Source organism: Solanum pennellii, chromosome 8, assembly GCF_001406875.1.
Source record: "Solanum pennellii chromosome 8, SPENNV200".
Classification (NCBI taxonomy): Eukaryota; Viridiplantae; Streptophyta; class Magnoliopsida; order Solanales; family Solanaceae; genus Solanum; species Solanum pennellii.
In genome coordinates, this window is record NC_028644.1 from 64,777,082 (window position 1) to 64,792,952 (window position 15,871).

A 15,871-nucleotide genomic window follows, 5' to 3' on the forward strand; every position below is an offset into this window, starting at 1 on the left:
CTTTGAATTAAAATGTTACTTTCTTTCATTTCCCAAATCAAGTGTTTGCTATTTGAGGGAAAAGCCACACGACCAATTAGTTTCCGTCTGTTCAAAATTTATCATCATTTTCCATAATATAAGTAAATATTTTCATATCGTAATTAAGTATTTATGCCCTATTAAGTATAAACACAATTGCTAAAAGGACAAAAATTAAACGTCAATCAATTTTAAAGGGTAAGGATTAACTACCAACCCATTTAAAGAACCAAAATGAAAAGAACAGCCCATTTGACACAAATCCGTTTTAACGAACAAAAATTAAAGGCCACTCATTTGAAAGACAAAATATACAATTTTATCTTAACACTAGGAGTTAAAAATACAAGATGAGCTACCATTATTTTAGTTGAAGGCTTGAAGCGCATCACATAAAAATTGGATAGTTACGTTATCACTTTTTCTTTTTTCTATTTACCATAATATTTTCTACGTCCTAATTTATGTTACCTATTTTTTTTCGAGAAACATACAATTTAAGTTTGATAAAAATAAGTATGTGAAATTTTTAATTTTTTTTAAATAAAATTTATGTATTTGTAAACTACGTAAAAAGTACTATAAATCACAATAATTGATAATCCAGAATATTTTAAAAAAAAATTTACGTAAAAAATAGATTTGTTTAAGACTCAAAATCCCAACCGTGTATTGAGACTAAGTTAAACTAATTAGATTACGGCCTTAGCTCTTATCAAGTTTTAATTTCTATTTTTTTCTTATTATTTGCCTAATTAGCATATGAAATTGATGGGTTCTTTTTCTTTATTATGATATTATATCACACAAAAAATATCAATTCTTTACAAAGTGATTCATGGATCAATTTAAATTATACATTTATTAATTTAAATCAACTCTATCTTTAAATAAAGTTGAATTGAGCAGATCAAAATATGTCAAACTAAGAAAATGATTGGAACATTAATCTACCCACTCTCTTTCAAGTGAGAACACAACGAATACGATTAGTAGTTATTTGGTCCTTTTCTTTGTATATTATACGAAAAATATCTGAATTTTATTTTAGCGAGTCATATCAAAAGTTTTTTTTTCAAAGTAAATATATTTAATTTCAGCCGCATACTTATAAAGTAGTTTTGAAACAAATAACTTACCAAAAAATTAGATTAACTTCCGATATAAATTAAATGTTAATCTCAAAAACGGGTATTTGTATTCTTCACCTTGTTTTTCAGAATCTTATTATTTTCAGTTTTTCTAAAAAAAAAGTTAAAAAATTCAACCCGCTATGTCATCTTTGATAAATACTCAATAAAAGTACAAACCAAATTTCATGCAAATATATTTTATGTTGATTATTCATCATACAATAATCATACCATATAAAGTTTGTAAATATAAAATTTACCTTCTCTTTCTCAATTTATGTTTGACATAATTGAAATTTTAATATTTAAACTAAAATTTTTTGGGCAACTTTCAGATATAGCAAACAAAAAATTCATATTTGTATGCTATAGCAAAGTTTGCATAATTGTCCTCCATAGCAAACATAGAAAATGTATAATTCGCTATACATATACAATTGGAGCGAATTGTATAAAACGAAGTGTATAAAACGAGAAAGAGAAAGACATTTGGGCAGATAATTGTATAAATAAAGTGTATAAAACGAATTGTATGATTATAAGTGTATAGAACGATTATATACAATTTGAATTTGTATAAAATGAGAAAGAGAAAGATAAAAGAGACGTGGACAGGGAATATACAATTGAATCGAATTGTATAAAACGAGAAATAGATAAATTAAATACAATTTGAATTTGCATTAAAACGAGAAAGAGAGAGAGTCAAAAGAAACTGGGCAGGGGAGTATTTTTATTGTATAATTATAAGTGTATAGGACGAAAATATATGTATTTGCATGTGTATATACAATTTTCTCACGCTTTATACAAACAGAAAAGCGATTTATACATTCCGCTTCTGTTTGTATAAGTGAGAAAGGCGAGGGTTGCGAGCGAGATCTGAAAGAGGGGAGAAAGGGGAACAAAAATATATGTATTTATACAATTTTCTCTGCTTTATACGAATAGAAATAGTTTTTATACACTTGTGTTTGTATAAAAAGTGAGGAAGCTAGCGAGAGATTGGAGCGAGAATGGGAGAGTGGCGAACGTTTGCTATGGAGCACAATTAAATCAAACCCTAGCTACTCCATTTATTTTAGGTTATTAGTTTGCTATTATATACAATTATCCCTAATTTTTTATTGTAAATTTAGAGATAAAAATTTTAAATTTCTTGAAATAAAATTTATATATTTAAAACTAGAGTAAAAAATAATGGAAGTTTCAATATATAACAACTTAATATTAAAGGATAATTTAGCTAACTAGTAAAAAAAACTAATTTATTTAGTGATAACATCCATAATTAACTAAAACATACATGACTTTCGACTTTTCTATGGTGTTTATTTTTCAAAAAACTTTTACCCAGATTATTTTCCAAAACATAAACCTCGCAATGGTTTTTTTGTAATTGATGAACAACATGAATAATAGACAGATTTATCGTTCAATTTTTGAATAAGTTGTAACTGATGTTGAGAGTTTTAAACATCTGTTACTTTTAACAAATTTTCTCTCCTTAAATAGCTCCTGTTTGTTATATAAATTATGTATTCTTTTTAATTAAACAAAATAATTAAAATATAATTAACATACATAATAAGGTAATATTTTAACATTATCACTAAATATTAAAAGTGTTGACACTATATCCTATTAAATACTAAAATATTGACATTTTGAAAAATTTCCTAATATTAAAAGGTCACTTGTCCCTTGTCACGTTCAAATTGTAAAAGATTCAATTGGCCCATTTATGCTAAATTTTCACGTGGGCTAACTTTACTAAACTAATTGGGCCAATCATGAAAAATTGGAGACCACGTTCTATCCCTTAACTCTCTTATATCACTATCTAAATATACAATTTATTTTAGGGAAATTTTTCAAAATGTCAATATTTTAGCATTTAAAAGGGCTCATTAGCAACACTTTCAATATTTAGTAAAAATGTCAAATTTTAGCTTGTTATGTATCTTATTTATGTTTTTATTATTTGTTTTTATTTAAAGAATATAATTATTTAATAACAAAAGGGAGAAAATCAAGGAAGAGAATATTTCAAAAAAAGGTAAGGATCCTTAATTTTCTCATCAGTTACATTTTCAAATAAAATTTAAATTTTATTCTTTTTTTTTCTCCAAAATTTTTACCTTTTTAAAATTATATTCATTTCACAATATATTCTATTTATATTTATTATAGTTTTTTATTAGTTTGTATTAATTCCAATAGGTATGCCGAATTTATCTATATAGTCATTTAAGAAATATATTTGTATTTTCATATATTTTTTTCCCTATATAGTTAATTTTTCATCAAAAATCTTCTTGTATGTATTCATTTCAATATGTATTTTATTTGTATTTCTATTTATTCTAGTTTTTATTTAGAATTTTGTATAATAATATATAAAATACAAAAAATTAGTATGATGAAAAAGTGAATGAAATATAAAATTGAAAAGAAATAATTGAATATTTGGTGTACTTATTCTTAAATAAAATACATAACTAGTTGACATACCTTTAGAATAAATACAAATTAGAAAAAAATGTCAAATTCATAAACAATGCAACATAATTTTTGAATGAATACAACTGTTAATTGTAAAAATACATACTGACTAAAACAGTATCAAAATTCAATATATACTTTCAAATTTATGAATACAAAAAACAATAAAACTATGAAGTACAAAAATAAATACTAACTGTGGTACATTGACATAACTATAAAAAAAACATAATACAAAATGAATTAAATATATGAAATACGATTCCAAATCTATGGATACAAAATACAATAAAATAATGAAATACAAAAATACATACGTCATCTAAAACAACAACAAAATTCAATATATACTTCCAAATCTATGAATACAAAAAACATCAAAACTATGAAATATACACGATCAAACTCATATAATGTGTTATATTGACATAACTAACACACACAAAGAAAAATAGAACATAAAATACAATAAATATATGAAATACAAAAATAAATACTAACTATAACACAATAAAAATTCCATATACACTTCCAAAAGCATCGTAACATGAATTTTTTTGAATCTTAAAAATTACTAAACAAATTAAATTAACATGCAAGACACAGAACATGTAAAAAAAAAAACCTCTTCTCCAACAAATTGGTCTTCTTCAACTTCATGGTTATGAATTTGTGTGGGATTTTGCTCATCGACGGATTCAGACATTTTTCTCCGTCGTATATCCTCCTTAGAAGTGGAACCTACATTGTTGTTTAATTCTTGAGTGAAAAAAATTAAATGATGAAAAATCGGAAGAACTTTGATTATTTTGTCTAATAACTCTAGTAACTCTCTTGAAAACGTCAATTGAAGAGAGAATTATGTAATCTCAAACCCTAAAAAATATTTTAAGGACAACAACGAAATTAAAAAAAAAACACTAAAATCAGTAAGTAAATAAATAAGGAATCTGAAAAACATAATACCCAAATCAATATTGATCTTCAAATCAAATCTTGCAACGAAATTAAATGAGAATAGTAGAAAATATTACTATATTGAATTGAAAATCTGTGGAATTGATTTGGAAGAATGTTAGAGAGAAAAATTAAAAAGAAGAATAAGAAAAGAGAGAAAAATCTGGAAATTTGATTCGGAAGAAAGTAAGAGAGAGAAATTGATAAACTTAAGAAAAGAAAGAAAAAAATTAAAATGACATTAATATTTATCCAATTACAAAAATATAGGAAAATGTGTAATGTATGAGAGAGAAAGAAAAACTGTAAATAATGAGAGAGAAAATATTAATAATATCATAATAATTATTTATTTTTAAAATAATAACAATTTTGACATGTTTACTAATATTATTAAAGTATGGATACTATCACTAAATAAGTTGGTTTTTTTGACTAGTTAGCTAAATTTTCCTTTATTTTATTATATTTTCCATAATGATCTATTATTTAAAAAAATTTACAAAAAGTTCTCATATTCTCAGATACATCACTTTATGTGTCGTATCGTGATGTACACGATACATCGTATTCGAAATCGAAATAAGATATATCGGGACATTAAAGAATGTATCCAAAACTGAGATACTATGTGACATTTAAAATATATCCGAATTCCACCAAATTTTTAAAAGATATTATAATTTGAAAAAGAATTAAAATTATATGTAACTAATTCTTAACACTATGAGATTTATATTAAATTTACATCTAAATATTAGATTCTTAGGTTAAATATTATATTCTTAGGTTAAATTAGTAACAATCTAATAAATTCATGACACACACGTATTTATGGTTGGTTAGTTATAATTTAATTGTTATAAATTTTTAGGTATTAAACTTAATTGAACCTGGCTATCCGCTTATAATATTGTGGATTCACCTATAGACTATAATGATAGAATGATTTATGGTCACAAGAATATTTATCATTTATTTTAAATCACAAATTTTAAAAGTCTTTATTTTTTTCTTAAACTTTGTGTCAAGTGATACTAACTCAGTAACTCATATAAAATAGGACATAGGACTATAATTTTTGAGATAATTAGATTAAAGGTGCATGCATCTTCTTCTTCTTTTTTGATAGTGGAAGCGAAAATGGAAAAAGATTACGAGGCGAAAGATCAAATTCTCATAAACGAAGATTAAAGTTCAGAGGCTTAGTGGTATTCGATCAAAAGATATTCTACTAGCTCAGTTAGTTAACTATGTAAAATCCTCATTCTTGTATATAGTAAAACAATCTTTAACTTTTTCGTATATTTACTTAATTTTAATGAATTTCTCTAATAAAAATCACTACTTTGCTAACTTAACCCTTAGTCATGCCTGGAAAATTGATGGTGCATAAGACAATATATATACGTATACTGTCAGATGAGTGTTTTTTTTATCGAATTGAATGAATAAAAATGCATGCATGGTTAATTGTTGTGTCAGTTCATTGATAAAAGTGTCAATCATAAAGCACTCGATTGCAAAATCATTGAATTAATTTATATATATATATGTATTAATTTGGTCCCCTTTTTTCCTTTCTCTTATATCTATGAAGCAGCAAACATAGAAAGGTAAAAGTAATTTATTTGTATATATGGTTTGTTACATCAAAATCCCAGTTTTTTGTTTTCAATTCAGACATGTAAATCAGTAGTTGCAGACGCAATATATGATGTGTCATGCGTGGATTATGATTTATGTATGTATGTTGCTTTTTACTGGGATTACGATGAAAAATTTGTTTGTATATTTAGTTTTGTTTATTTTTCTTTTAGGAAAAAGGTATGAAATATATATTCGAATTTTGATCGAAATAATTATTACGATACTAAAATTTGGAAAGGATGTTTTAGCTCTGCACTATTTAATAGTGTATTTTAATTGTATATATGTGTCCACGTGGACATAAAAAATACTATTGCATAATTATAACAGTAATGAGTCCACGTGGGCATATATATATCTTTAAAATATACACTATTAGATAGTTTAGAGGTAAAAGTTTCTTTATAAAGTTTGGTATCGTAGCAACAATTTCAGTCAAAGTTGAAGTATTTTTCAAACTATTCTCCCTTTTCGTTTTAAAAGAAAATATATATGGCACAAATGTATGTGAATCTTCTTAGCTTTTGTGTGTTCCCTTCTTTATATTTTGAAATTTTTTTGGTGAAAAATTTCGACTTGGACCGATGTTACTGATGTTTTCTCTCTTGACAAGTTTGTTGACGCCCATGGTGCCGATAAGTGTTTGTAAAAAGAAGAATTGCCAGATTTTTAAGTCATATATAAAGCATAGTATAAATTCAAATGATACATCAAAATTTTAAGTTACTATAAAGATCACTAGTGATCAATTAGTGTTATGTTGGAGTTGCATTGTAAGATTTTAAATCGGAGATTTTATGTTAGAGTTACTCAGAATACATGATTGTCTTTGTGATAGAGCACGTCACCTCAAATGTGCGACCTTTCGACACAAATTCATTTAAAAAATCACTAGTAAATTCTTTTGTGATATATAGGAATACCTTTTCTAGGGTAAAAGTGGTAACCTCTTTTGGCGTTCACCCGCGAGAATCACGCCTTGTATTATGCGGTTCTTGTAAGAGGTGCTTTTCACTTAGGTCCCTGAGGTTTGGGGAAGTGACACTTTGATACACACTTTTGGTTAAAGTCAAGAAACACCATCTTTTCATTATTATTTTCTTTGTTTAAGAGGTATTTAAGTTGAATACAATGAAACAATAGATATGATAAGTTGAAAGCACTACATCAAAAATGATTATTAGGGGCAGTTAATTTTCAATTGTTGCTGAATATGTATTTTTAGCGGCAGTTAATATTTTTTGTATAAGTCCCTGAAGTCTTTAATGATATTAATTCTAATGACACTTGACAAATGTCGATAAAATTTTAGCACTATTTATTAATATCTATATTTATTGCCGCTAAAAACTGTTTTATTATAGTGGGTGAGGAGTACAAAACCTCTATTTGACTACTTCCCACTTGAAATGAGGGAAAAAGAGAAAGGGGAAATCACAATTCCTTCCTACATAAATTTTTCTATACAAATGGAGAAGGCTAGATTGACATTTTAAAATGGGATATCAAATTTTTAATAATAAGATGAAAATTTAGATAGTCAATTAAGTGAACTATTATATTCTTTCATTTTGCTTCCACCACTTAATTAGTGGATGAGATGAGAGTCATGGACTCATGATGATAACAATTATTGATAAAAGGTTAAAGGGTTGTAATATGTTGTGGTGATTCCATCACCTTCCACTTTTAGTATATACCAAAGAACAAGATAGACATTAAGTTTAAAAGTCCTTTTGGTGCTTCACTTAATTAGTTTTAATTTGCTCTAAAATTGCCACATTCACCCACCTTTAGAAGGCTATGCTATTGTCTATATATGATATGAATGGAATTGCAACTTTAATAATATAGCAACTCATCATCCTAATTTTCTTATATATTCAACAATCATAGTCCATTATATTACCATGTGACTATTGGGATATTATATTGTTTGGGTACATGAGAATTTAGACTTAAAAGTAGATACGTCTAAAAAGAAATATCTTTCTAAATTTAACAACAGTTAAATTGTATACATCTCATTTTATAATTAATGAGATCATTCACATACAAATATTTATAAACTTTTCATATCGTAATTTTCTTTTTAAAAAAATCTCAAATGACGTATTTAATCAAATACTATCAGATACATTGCAATAGCGAGAGTTCTTTATTATAAAGGGACCTATAGGTGGGAGCTTTATTCTCTTGAGTTTTTAGCTTAATTTTGTTGAAACATTATCATGTGATCTTTCCTTATGCTATTACTACGTACTCTTTTTTAACTTTTAATTAAGAATAGAATGTGGAAGTTCCTTTGTCTCCACTATTTTATTGATATATGTATACATTAAAAAAAATTGATTTTACCTAGAAATGGTGCATCTCCTCCAAGAAACTAATGTTTACTTTTCATAATTTATTGTTGTTATTAATTGTATTATTGTAAATTATTTTTAGAAATACCCTACCTTTAGTAGATAAAAACAAAGTAGTTCCTTATTTTTTACACTTTATACCCTATTAAACGACCTCATATAAATTGAAACGATGAAAATTAATCAAACGCTTATAAGAATTTTCTATGTATAAACTAGGGTCCTATTATACATTCATTTTTCTTCCTTTCAACATACAAATTCCAAGGAAAAGATATCACTTTATTATACAGTAGATACTCCTAGTACTAGTCAAAAAGATAAGAAAAGAAAAGTAGTACACAAAATCAATTAGATTTCATTGTTTCCTTTACAAGAATAATATAATATTACTCCTGTATATACTCTAAGAAATAAATATTTCATTTTACTAGTCTATTTCAATAAATTAAGATTTTTCTTTTAAAAAAATAACCATCATTATTAAGATTAGCTTTGTAAAATACACAATTTTTAATTTTAATTTTTTTTAAAATATGTGTCCAATCAATATAGATCAAAGTAATATATGAAATGGAAAAAGTATGACTAGTAACTCCAAATTAGGCATCTTTGTGTTTTGTCTCTGTTATACTTGATGACTTCACTTCTGCTGTTGTTTGGGTTTATTTTTATTTTTTATTTTTTGGAATAAAACATAATAAATGTGAACCATGAAAGGAATAATCAGAAAAAATAAACTCGATAAAATATATAATAATCACATAAGGGAATATTTTTATCAAGCACTTTCATGTAGTACATTATAAAGTAGCCTGCGTTTACACTTTATCTTTATGTTTTATGCATTAACGACTTAAATTAGTATTTATTTAAGCAATTAATCAAAGTAAGTCTCTAATTAGTTGTTCACTTTTAAATTAATATTATTATTAAGAAAATACTTTCTTTGTTCGGTATTATTTGTCATGGTTTTTATTTTTAGAGTCAAACTATAAAAACTTTGACTAATATTTTAAGATGTATTTTTTCATTATATTAGTATGAAAAAATTGTAATTTATAGTATTTTCATATAGTTTTGGAATATCTATTTTTTTTGTTCAAAATATCGAATTAATGTGATCTAATTTGTCTTTGAAAATTAGTCAAATTAACTTTCGATAAGTGTAACATGACAAACATTTTCGGACGGAAGGAGTAATTATTGACATATAAAGTTTACCATTTTACCCCTATAAATTATGTGGATGAATTAAAAATTTAAGATTTTAAAGAAATTCTACTTTTTCAAAGTAATTAGCTGAGGGTACAATAGGTAAAAGATATTTATTTTGTCTTAATTTATCAAAATGAACAAGTAATTAGGGATAACTAAAAAAGAAAAAATAAATAAATAATTAGAGACAGAGGGAGTATAAAGTTAATGATGCAAATATTTGTTGATTAAGCAATGATAACATGAGCTACTTTTATCTTTTACAAAAGCTGAGATTCCTCCCAATCAAAAATTTGAAATTTACGAATTTTTATTACAATTTCAAATTAATTTTATGATAATAATTTAACTTGTAATTAAATATTTATAGATATTCAGTTAATTTGTTAATGTATATCAATAAAGGTCATTGCCATTGAAGAGAATAACTTTTTTTATATCATGCATGCATGCACACAAGATGAAAAGAAAAGTAAATTTTTGAGAAAAAGATAGACATATCTTTTTTATTTACTTTTAATTAATTTTATACCTTTCTTTTTCTTACTTTTGCTCTCATTTCACTAATCATATTCTTTTTGGGTTGATAGAAATAAAAGTTGCACTCAACCTATATGAAGAAGCCACATCAACTACTAAAATAACATTGGAAAAAAATCAAAATAATTCATTTTACATGTATAATATTTTACACTATGAAGTTAACTGTAATAATAAATCATTATTATTTGCGACAAATCTGATACGATAATTATGAAAAATAAAATAAATAACATTTCAACCACGTCAAATATTATACTAAGAAAATATTATAAAAATTCTTTACACTATTGAATAACTGGTGCCCTCTTTGCTTTTGGCACAAAAACCAATTTCCACATATATAGGTCCATCATTATTTACTAGGGTTTAGCATTCGCCCTAAGACCCTTTTGGCTATAAAAAGAAATACAAATTCGTTTTTTTGGGAATAATTTTTTATAATAGCATATGAAATTTCACATATGAAAGTTCACCACGAATATTCCTTTCATCTTGTTGAACAAACTTTCTTGAACATTCTTCATTTTCGACCAGAGGCAGATACAAAATTCAGAGTCTTTGAGTGTCAAGTAAATTCATCTATTATATCAATTTAGACTTCGAATCAAAATATTCATCAACCATCAATTCCTCTGATGTATCTCCAGATGACAAATTATCGAATACTTCAGATTGGCCTAAAATATATTCAATGAAAAAAATTAAAAATGAAAAAAATATTAATTAAAATTTGGTTCTTGACATAACAAAAAGTTAATAAGGACTCAATATTTTTTTAGAGAATTAAATAGCTACAATAATAATTTAATCATATGCTAAGAGGTGAATAATTAACCTGAAGAAGCTGATTTATCAGTTGTCTTTACAGTCCGATACATCTGCAAGATATATGAGAAAATTTATTTAATAGCATTATTTGCGCCAATAATTTATTTGTTTTTTTTTATTTGGTACATATATAGTTTAAAAAAATAAAAAAGACATTTGAATTATATGATTATAAGTTAAAAATATGTCAAATATATTAAAATATTTGTTAATTTTACAATTTTAAACATATCACACGTGAATAAAAAAATTGTAAAAGAAAAAGATTTTTTTTTTGGTAGTGCTCATAAATAACATGTACTAGTACTTAATACTCTTACAAATGACCAATTACATGAAGTTCTTGAAAGTTGAAACAGTTTTCTGTGTTGCTAACAATTTATAAAGATATGGAGATATCATTGAGATATGATCACTGTGTCATGTACTAGTACAGCAGCACTTCCTTTCTCCAAAAATATGAAAAAGGCAAAAATATATATAGTAACTTACTAGTAAATTCAATTACTATCCGATTTTGCAATATGAGTGAAATATACCTGTATATTCTAGCAAAATTTAGAGGTATTTTTAATACTTTTTCGGTTTTTAATAATAGAATCTTATCCTCCTACAAGAGTTTGAAACTACTTTGTTATGTCCAGATGTGAAAACAGGATTTGACGATTTTGGATGCACAAATATTACCTTAGCTCAAATATGAGCTCTTAGATAAACTTAAAATAAAAACAGTGAAATAAACACTCTAGCTGGATTAAAACCCAGGAGCCAGGTCTCTTAGGTAGATCCTCTAGCTTGTACTAGCAACACAATGACACTCTTATATTTTTCATGGGTGCACTGTTAATTATATCTAATTTCTGTCAGTTTTTCAAGATATATATAAATATATATACATAATTTTTTCAAAAAAAGTTAACGGATGGACGTACACCTCACCTAGAGGGATGGTCCACTTCCGGCTATGTCATCAAGATATATATATATATATATATATAATTTTTTCTGAAGTTAATAAATGCACGTACAATTCACCTTAAGGATTAATCCGCTGCTAGCTATGTCATGTTGTAAATCTAGGTTTTCGAATGGATTAATAAGGAAATAGTGTTAACTTGTTTTCCTTGTCCACCTGATGTAATTATTGATGAATCATTATATGGAGACTTTTTCTCCTCTCTCTAATTGAACTCACCCTTTTTAACTTTTACTAGTACTATTCCTTTCACACTACACATGAATGGATGTTTGGTTCTCACAAAGTATATAAAAAGGAAAAAAAGCTGCATAAAAAAAAGCCTGGCATTGCAAAGGAAAAAGATAGCATTGGAATTTGAAATGTAGAATCAAAACCTTTTTTTTTTCAAAAATCACTAAAGTTGTTGTAGTTAATAAACACATTGAAACAACTTCAAATGAAAGAGAATTAATACGGTGGAAACAATTTTTAGTAGTAATAAATGTGCATATTGTCCAAAAGTATTAAATTTTTTATCAGTTATAGTCAATTGTCATTAGAGATATTTACAAAAAGTGTCAATTGCCTCTAAAAATATACTTGACGACAATTAAACTATTATTGTTGATTAGTTACCGCTAAAAAATCATTTTAATTTGATGTAGTGGCATACTAAGAAAAAATAATTAGTAAGATGTATAGAAAAATTACCTGTAAATGGGATTTAACATGTGCTAAGGTGAGATCTTTGACATCCATAAGCTCAAGAACTGATTTTGGTGTTGCTCCTAAATACCCAAAAAAAAAACATAATATTCTCTCCATTATTTTACTTAGTTAACAGTGACTCTTAATTAAGTAAAAAGAAAATATAGCTCTGCGTCCTATCATAGTCTATTCGATAAAAAATTGAACCTTATGTCAGTTCTTTGTCGCTCTGATTCGTTAAATTGATAAAAGGAGATCCAACACTACAAGAAAACTGCGAATTATATGGGGATTTCCTGGAAATCAGTATGAAAATTTACAGAAAAATAAGTTTTCTGCGAATTTTATACTAATCCCCGTGTAATTCACAGTTTTCTTGTAGTGAAACCATTGTGAAATTCAAAGTGCATAAGGGATATGAAGAAGCTTACTTTCATGGCCACCCAAGAGCTCAACAGCATGAACAAAATGAGCATGGAGAGTACTTGTCCAACGCATCCTTGGAGCCCTAGTGCTCCGTTTAGTCGAATATCTTGATAAAAATCTTGATCTAAAAAACCCTCCTTGTTGAAAATTAGGTCTAGTAGAGACACAAGAACTAATTGTGTTCTTAATATTATTATTATTGATAATAGAACAAGGTGAACAAGTTATAGGAAATGTAGTAGTAGTAGTAGTATTAAAGGGCTTTTGATGATACACCGGAATGCCTCTTATTATAGTTTGATTTTGTTGTGAGATGTTGTAATTTTGGAGATTATGTAAATGATGGGAAGAATTAGGGTTGTTATAATTAGGTTTAGTTGGATTATTGGATAAAGAAAGGTCAAAACAAGAAGAAGAAGTGTTAATAGGATTTGTTGATTCCACCACATGAGCTCTTTTACAAAACCCTAAATCCATATGCATATCATCTTCACTTGTAATTTTCCTCTTCCATGTTGATGATGAAGGTTTGATGTTTGGTGGGCTGATTTTTAGGGATAAGTCTGGTTGTGCTGGGAATAGTTCCATATATCCTTGTTACTTCTGTTTTTCTACGTGGCACTGTTCGAATTTCGAGAGTCTCAAAAAAAAAAAACTTTTAGTACATAGCTAGATTCAATTTTTTTTTTCTCTTCACCCCTTTTTCTTCTTCTCTTCTTTGTTGCTCTCTAGGTTTTCTTCATTTTGGCTAGTTGTTTTTTTCTTTTTTAGCTTATGACATGTATATACACTAGAAGATGGATTATTTTTTAGGAAATTAATGAGATAGGAGGAGGGAGAGAAAATTGTGGATTTTTCCTTTGGGATTTGAGGTCATTTGTAGGGATTTGAGATTGAGAAATAAGAGAAAGGAGGTAGAAGAAAGGACAAGGTATAAATGAAGTGAGTGGTTGTTATTTTTATTTTTTTGGGGGTTGAGTGGTTGTTTTTTTTGTGTGTGAGGTTGTATATCTTAGAAAATGACACTTGAGGGAGCTAATGTGGGGGAGAGGTTGGGTAGAGTGGGGTCTTTTCATTTAACTGGGCGAAAATATTCAAAATTTAAATTTTATGAATTTTGAATTTTAAGGAAAGATAATTTTTTTTTCATATTTACTTCTTAAAATTAAATTTTTATTTTTTACAATTTAATACTAAACATCAATTAATATGAATAATATTGCAAAATATTCATGTTATCATATTTTTTCAAAAGATGTGTAAAATTAAAGTGGACTTAAAAATGAACAAATCAACTACTAATATAATAAAGAAAAAAAAAATAATGCGGACTTATAATTTTTATGAGACGTGGAAATGTGACAGAGTAAAAGTCTATTCATTTACTTGTCGTAATTCGACTTGACATACTTATTAAGAAAAATAACGATTGATATAATGAATTTTTCATTTTATTTTTATTAATTAATAGAATCTCAAATATATTTACTCAGTATATTTTTTAAAGGCATCAACTCAATGTTAATAAACTAAAAGTATAATTAAAAAAACCATTATTCCATAATTTGTTAAATGTGACAAGAAAAAGTAGAAATTAAATAAGAAAAAATATTTCGTAAGTAAATCATGATGGAGAAAGTATGTAAAGGGGCGCATATTTTACTATTCTTTTTTGGATTCTTATTCATCATTTGGAGTCCACGTTGAAGCTCCAATTTAGTAAAATTTATTCAAAGATAACATTCTAACAAAAAAAATTTCATACTTAAAATTCAAATCCAAAATTTCTAATTAAGAATGAATCAATCACAACAGTACTACCATAATCTATGTTAGACAGTATTTTTCATTTTATAAGGGTTGGTGGCCAGACAACCACAGAATTTCTAGACCTATATACATTCACATGAAATGATTTTACACAAATTCCCATATTGTACCAATAATGAAACTTACTAATCACCGATTTATGATGAATTATTTCGAGTCCATATTCAAAAAGGATGAACTATTTTGAGAAGTTTATATACAAAGTTTTTGAAATTTAATTTTTTGAATTTAGTCTTACTACTGAATTATGATGAATTATTTCGAGTTCAGATTTAAAAACGGTGAACTATTTTGAGAAGTTTGTATGCAAAGTTTTCGAAGTTCGATATTTTGAAATTAATTTTGAGTCATTTTTGAGACACGTGGTGTCTAGGGAGAATATCAAGGTGAATTCGTCTGAAGTAGAGGCAGTTAGAGGCTGGACTAGGCCTACTTTAGTTATTGAGATTCGAAATTTCATATAATTTTAAATTCAAATTTAGAAATAATGAAACTATTTTAAGTTTTTTTAAAAATAAATTAAAACTTACTCATTATCTCGGAACATTTAATTTTCACAATTAAGTATAAATTTATAACAATAAACAATAACGATTTATTTTCAATTATATGGCTAAAATATAGGTATTTATAAATCTTCCTGAGATATCTACTTTCACTCGATACATAAGTTTTAAGAAGCAAATGAATATATCCAAATTATGTAATTTATCTGATTTTTTATATGT

The 15,871-nt window shown here is 26.2% G+C and overlaps 1 protein-coding gene across 1 annotated transcript; it reads right to left on the reverse strand.

Annotated features, from left to right (window-relative positions):
* Window positions 1–10,620: 10,620 nt before the first annotated feature.
* On the reverse strand, window positions 10,621–14,287 carry LOC107027200 (probable transcription factor KAN2). Its single transcript, XM_015228380.2, has 4 exons — window positions 13,319–14,287; window positions 12,891–12,967; window positions 11,229–11,271; window positions 10,621–11,070 (listed from the first exon to the last, which is right to left on the reverse strand). Exons 1-4 carry the CDS (start codon window positions 13,899–13,901, stop codon window positions 10,976–10,978), a joined length of 798 nt encoding a protein of 265 aa, XP_015083866.1. The 5' UTR covers window positions 13,902–14,287; the 3' UTR covers window positions 10,621–10,975.
* Window positions 14,288–15,871: the final 1,584 nt, after the last annotated feature.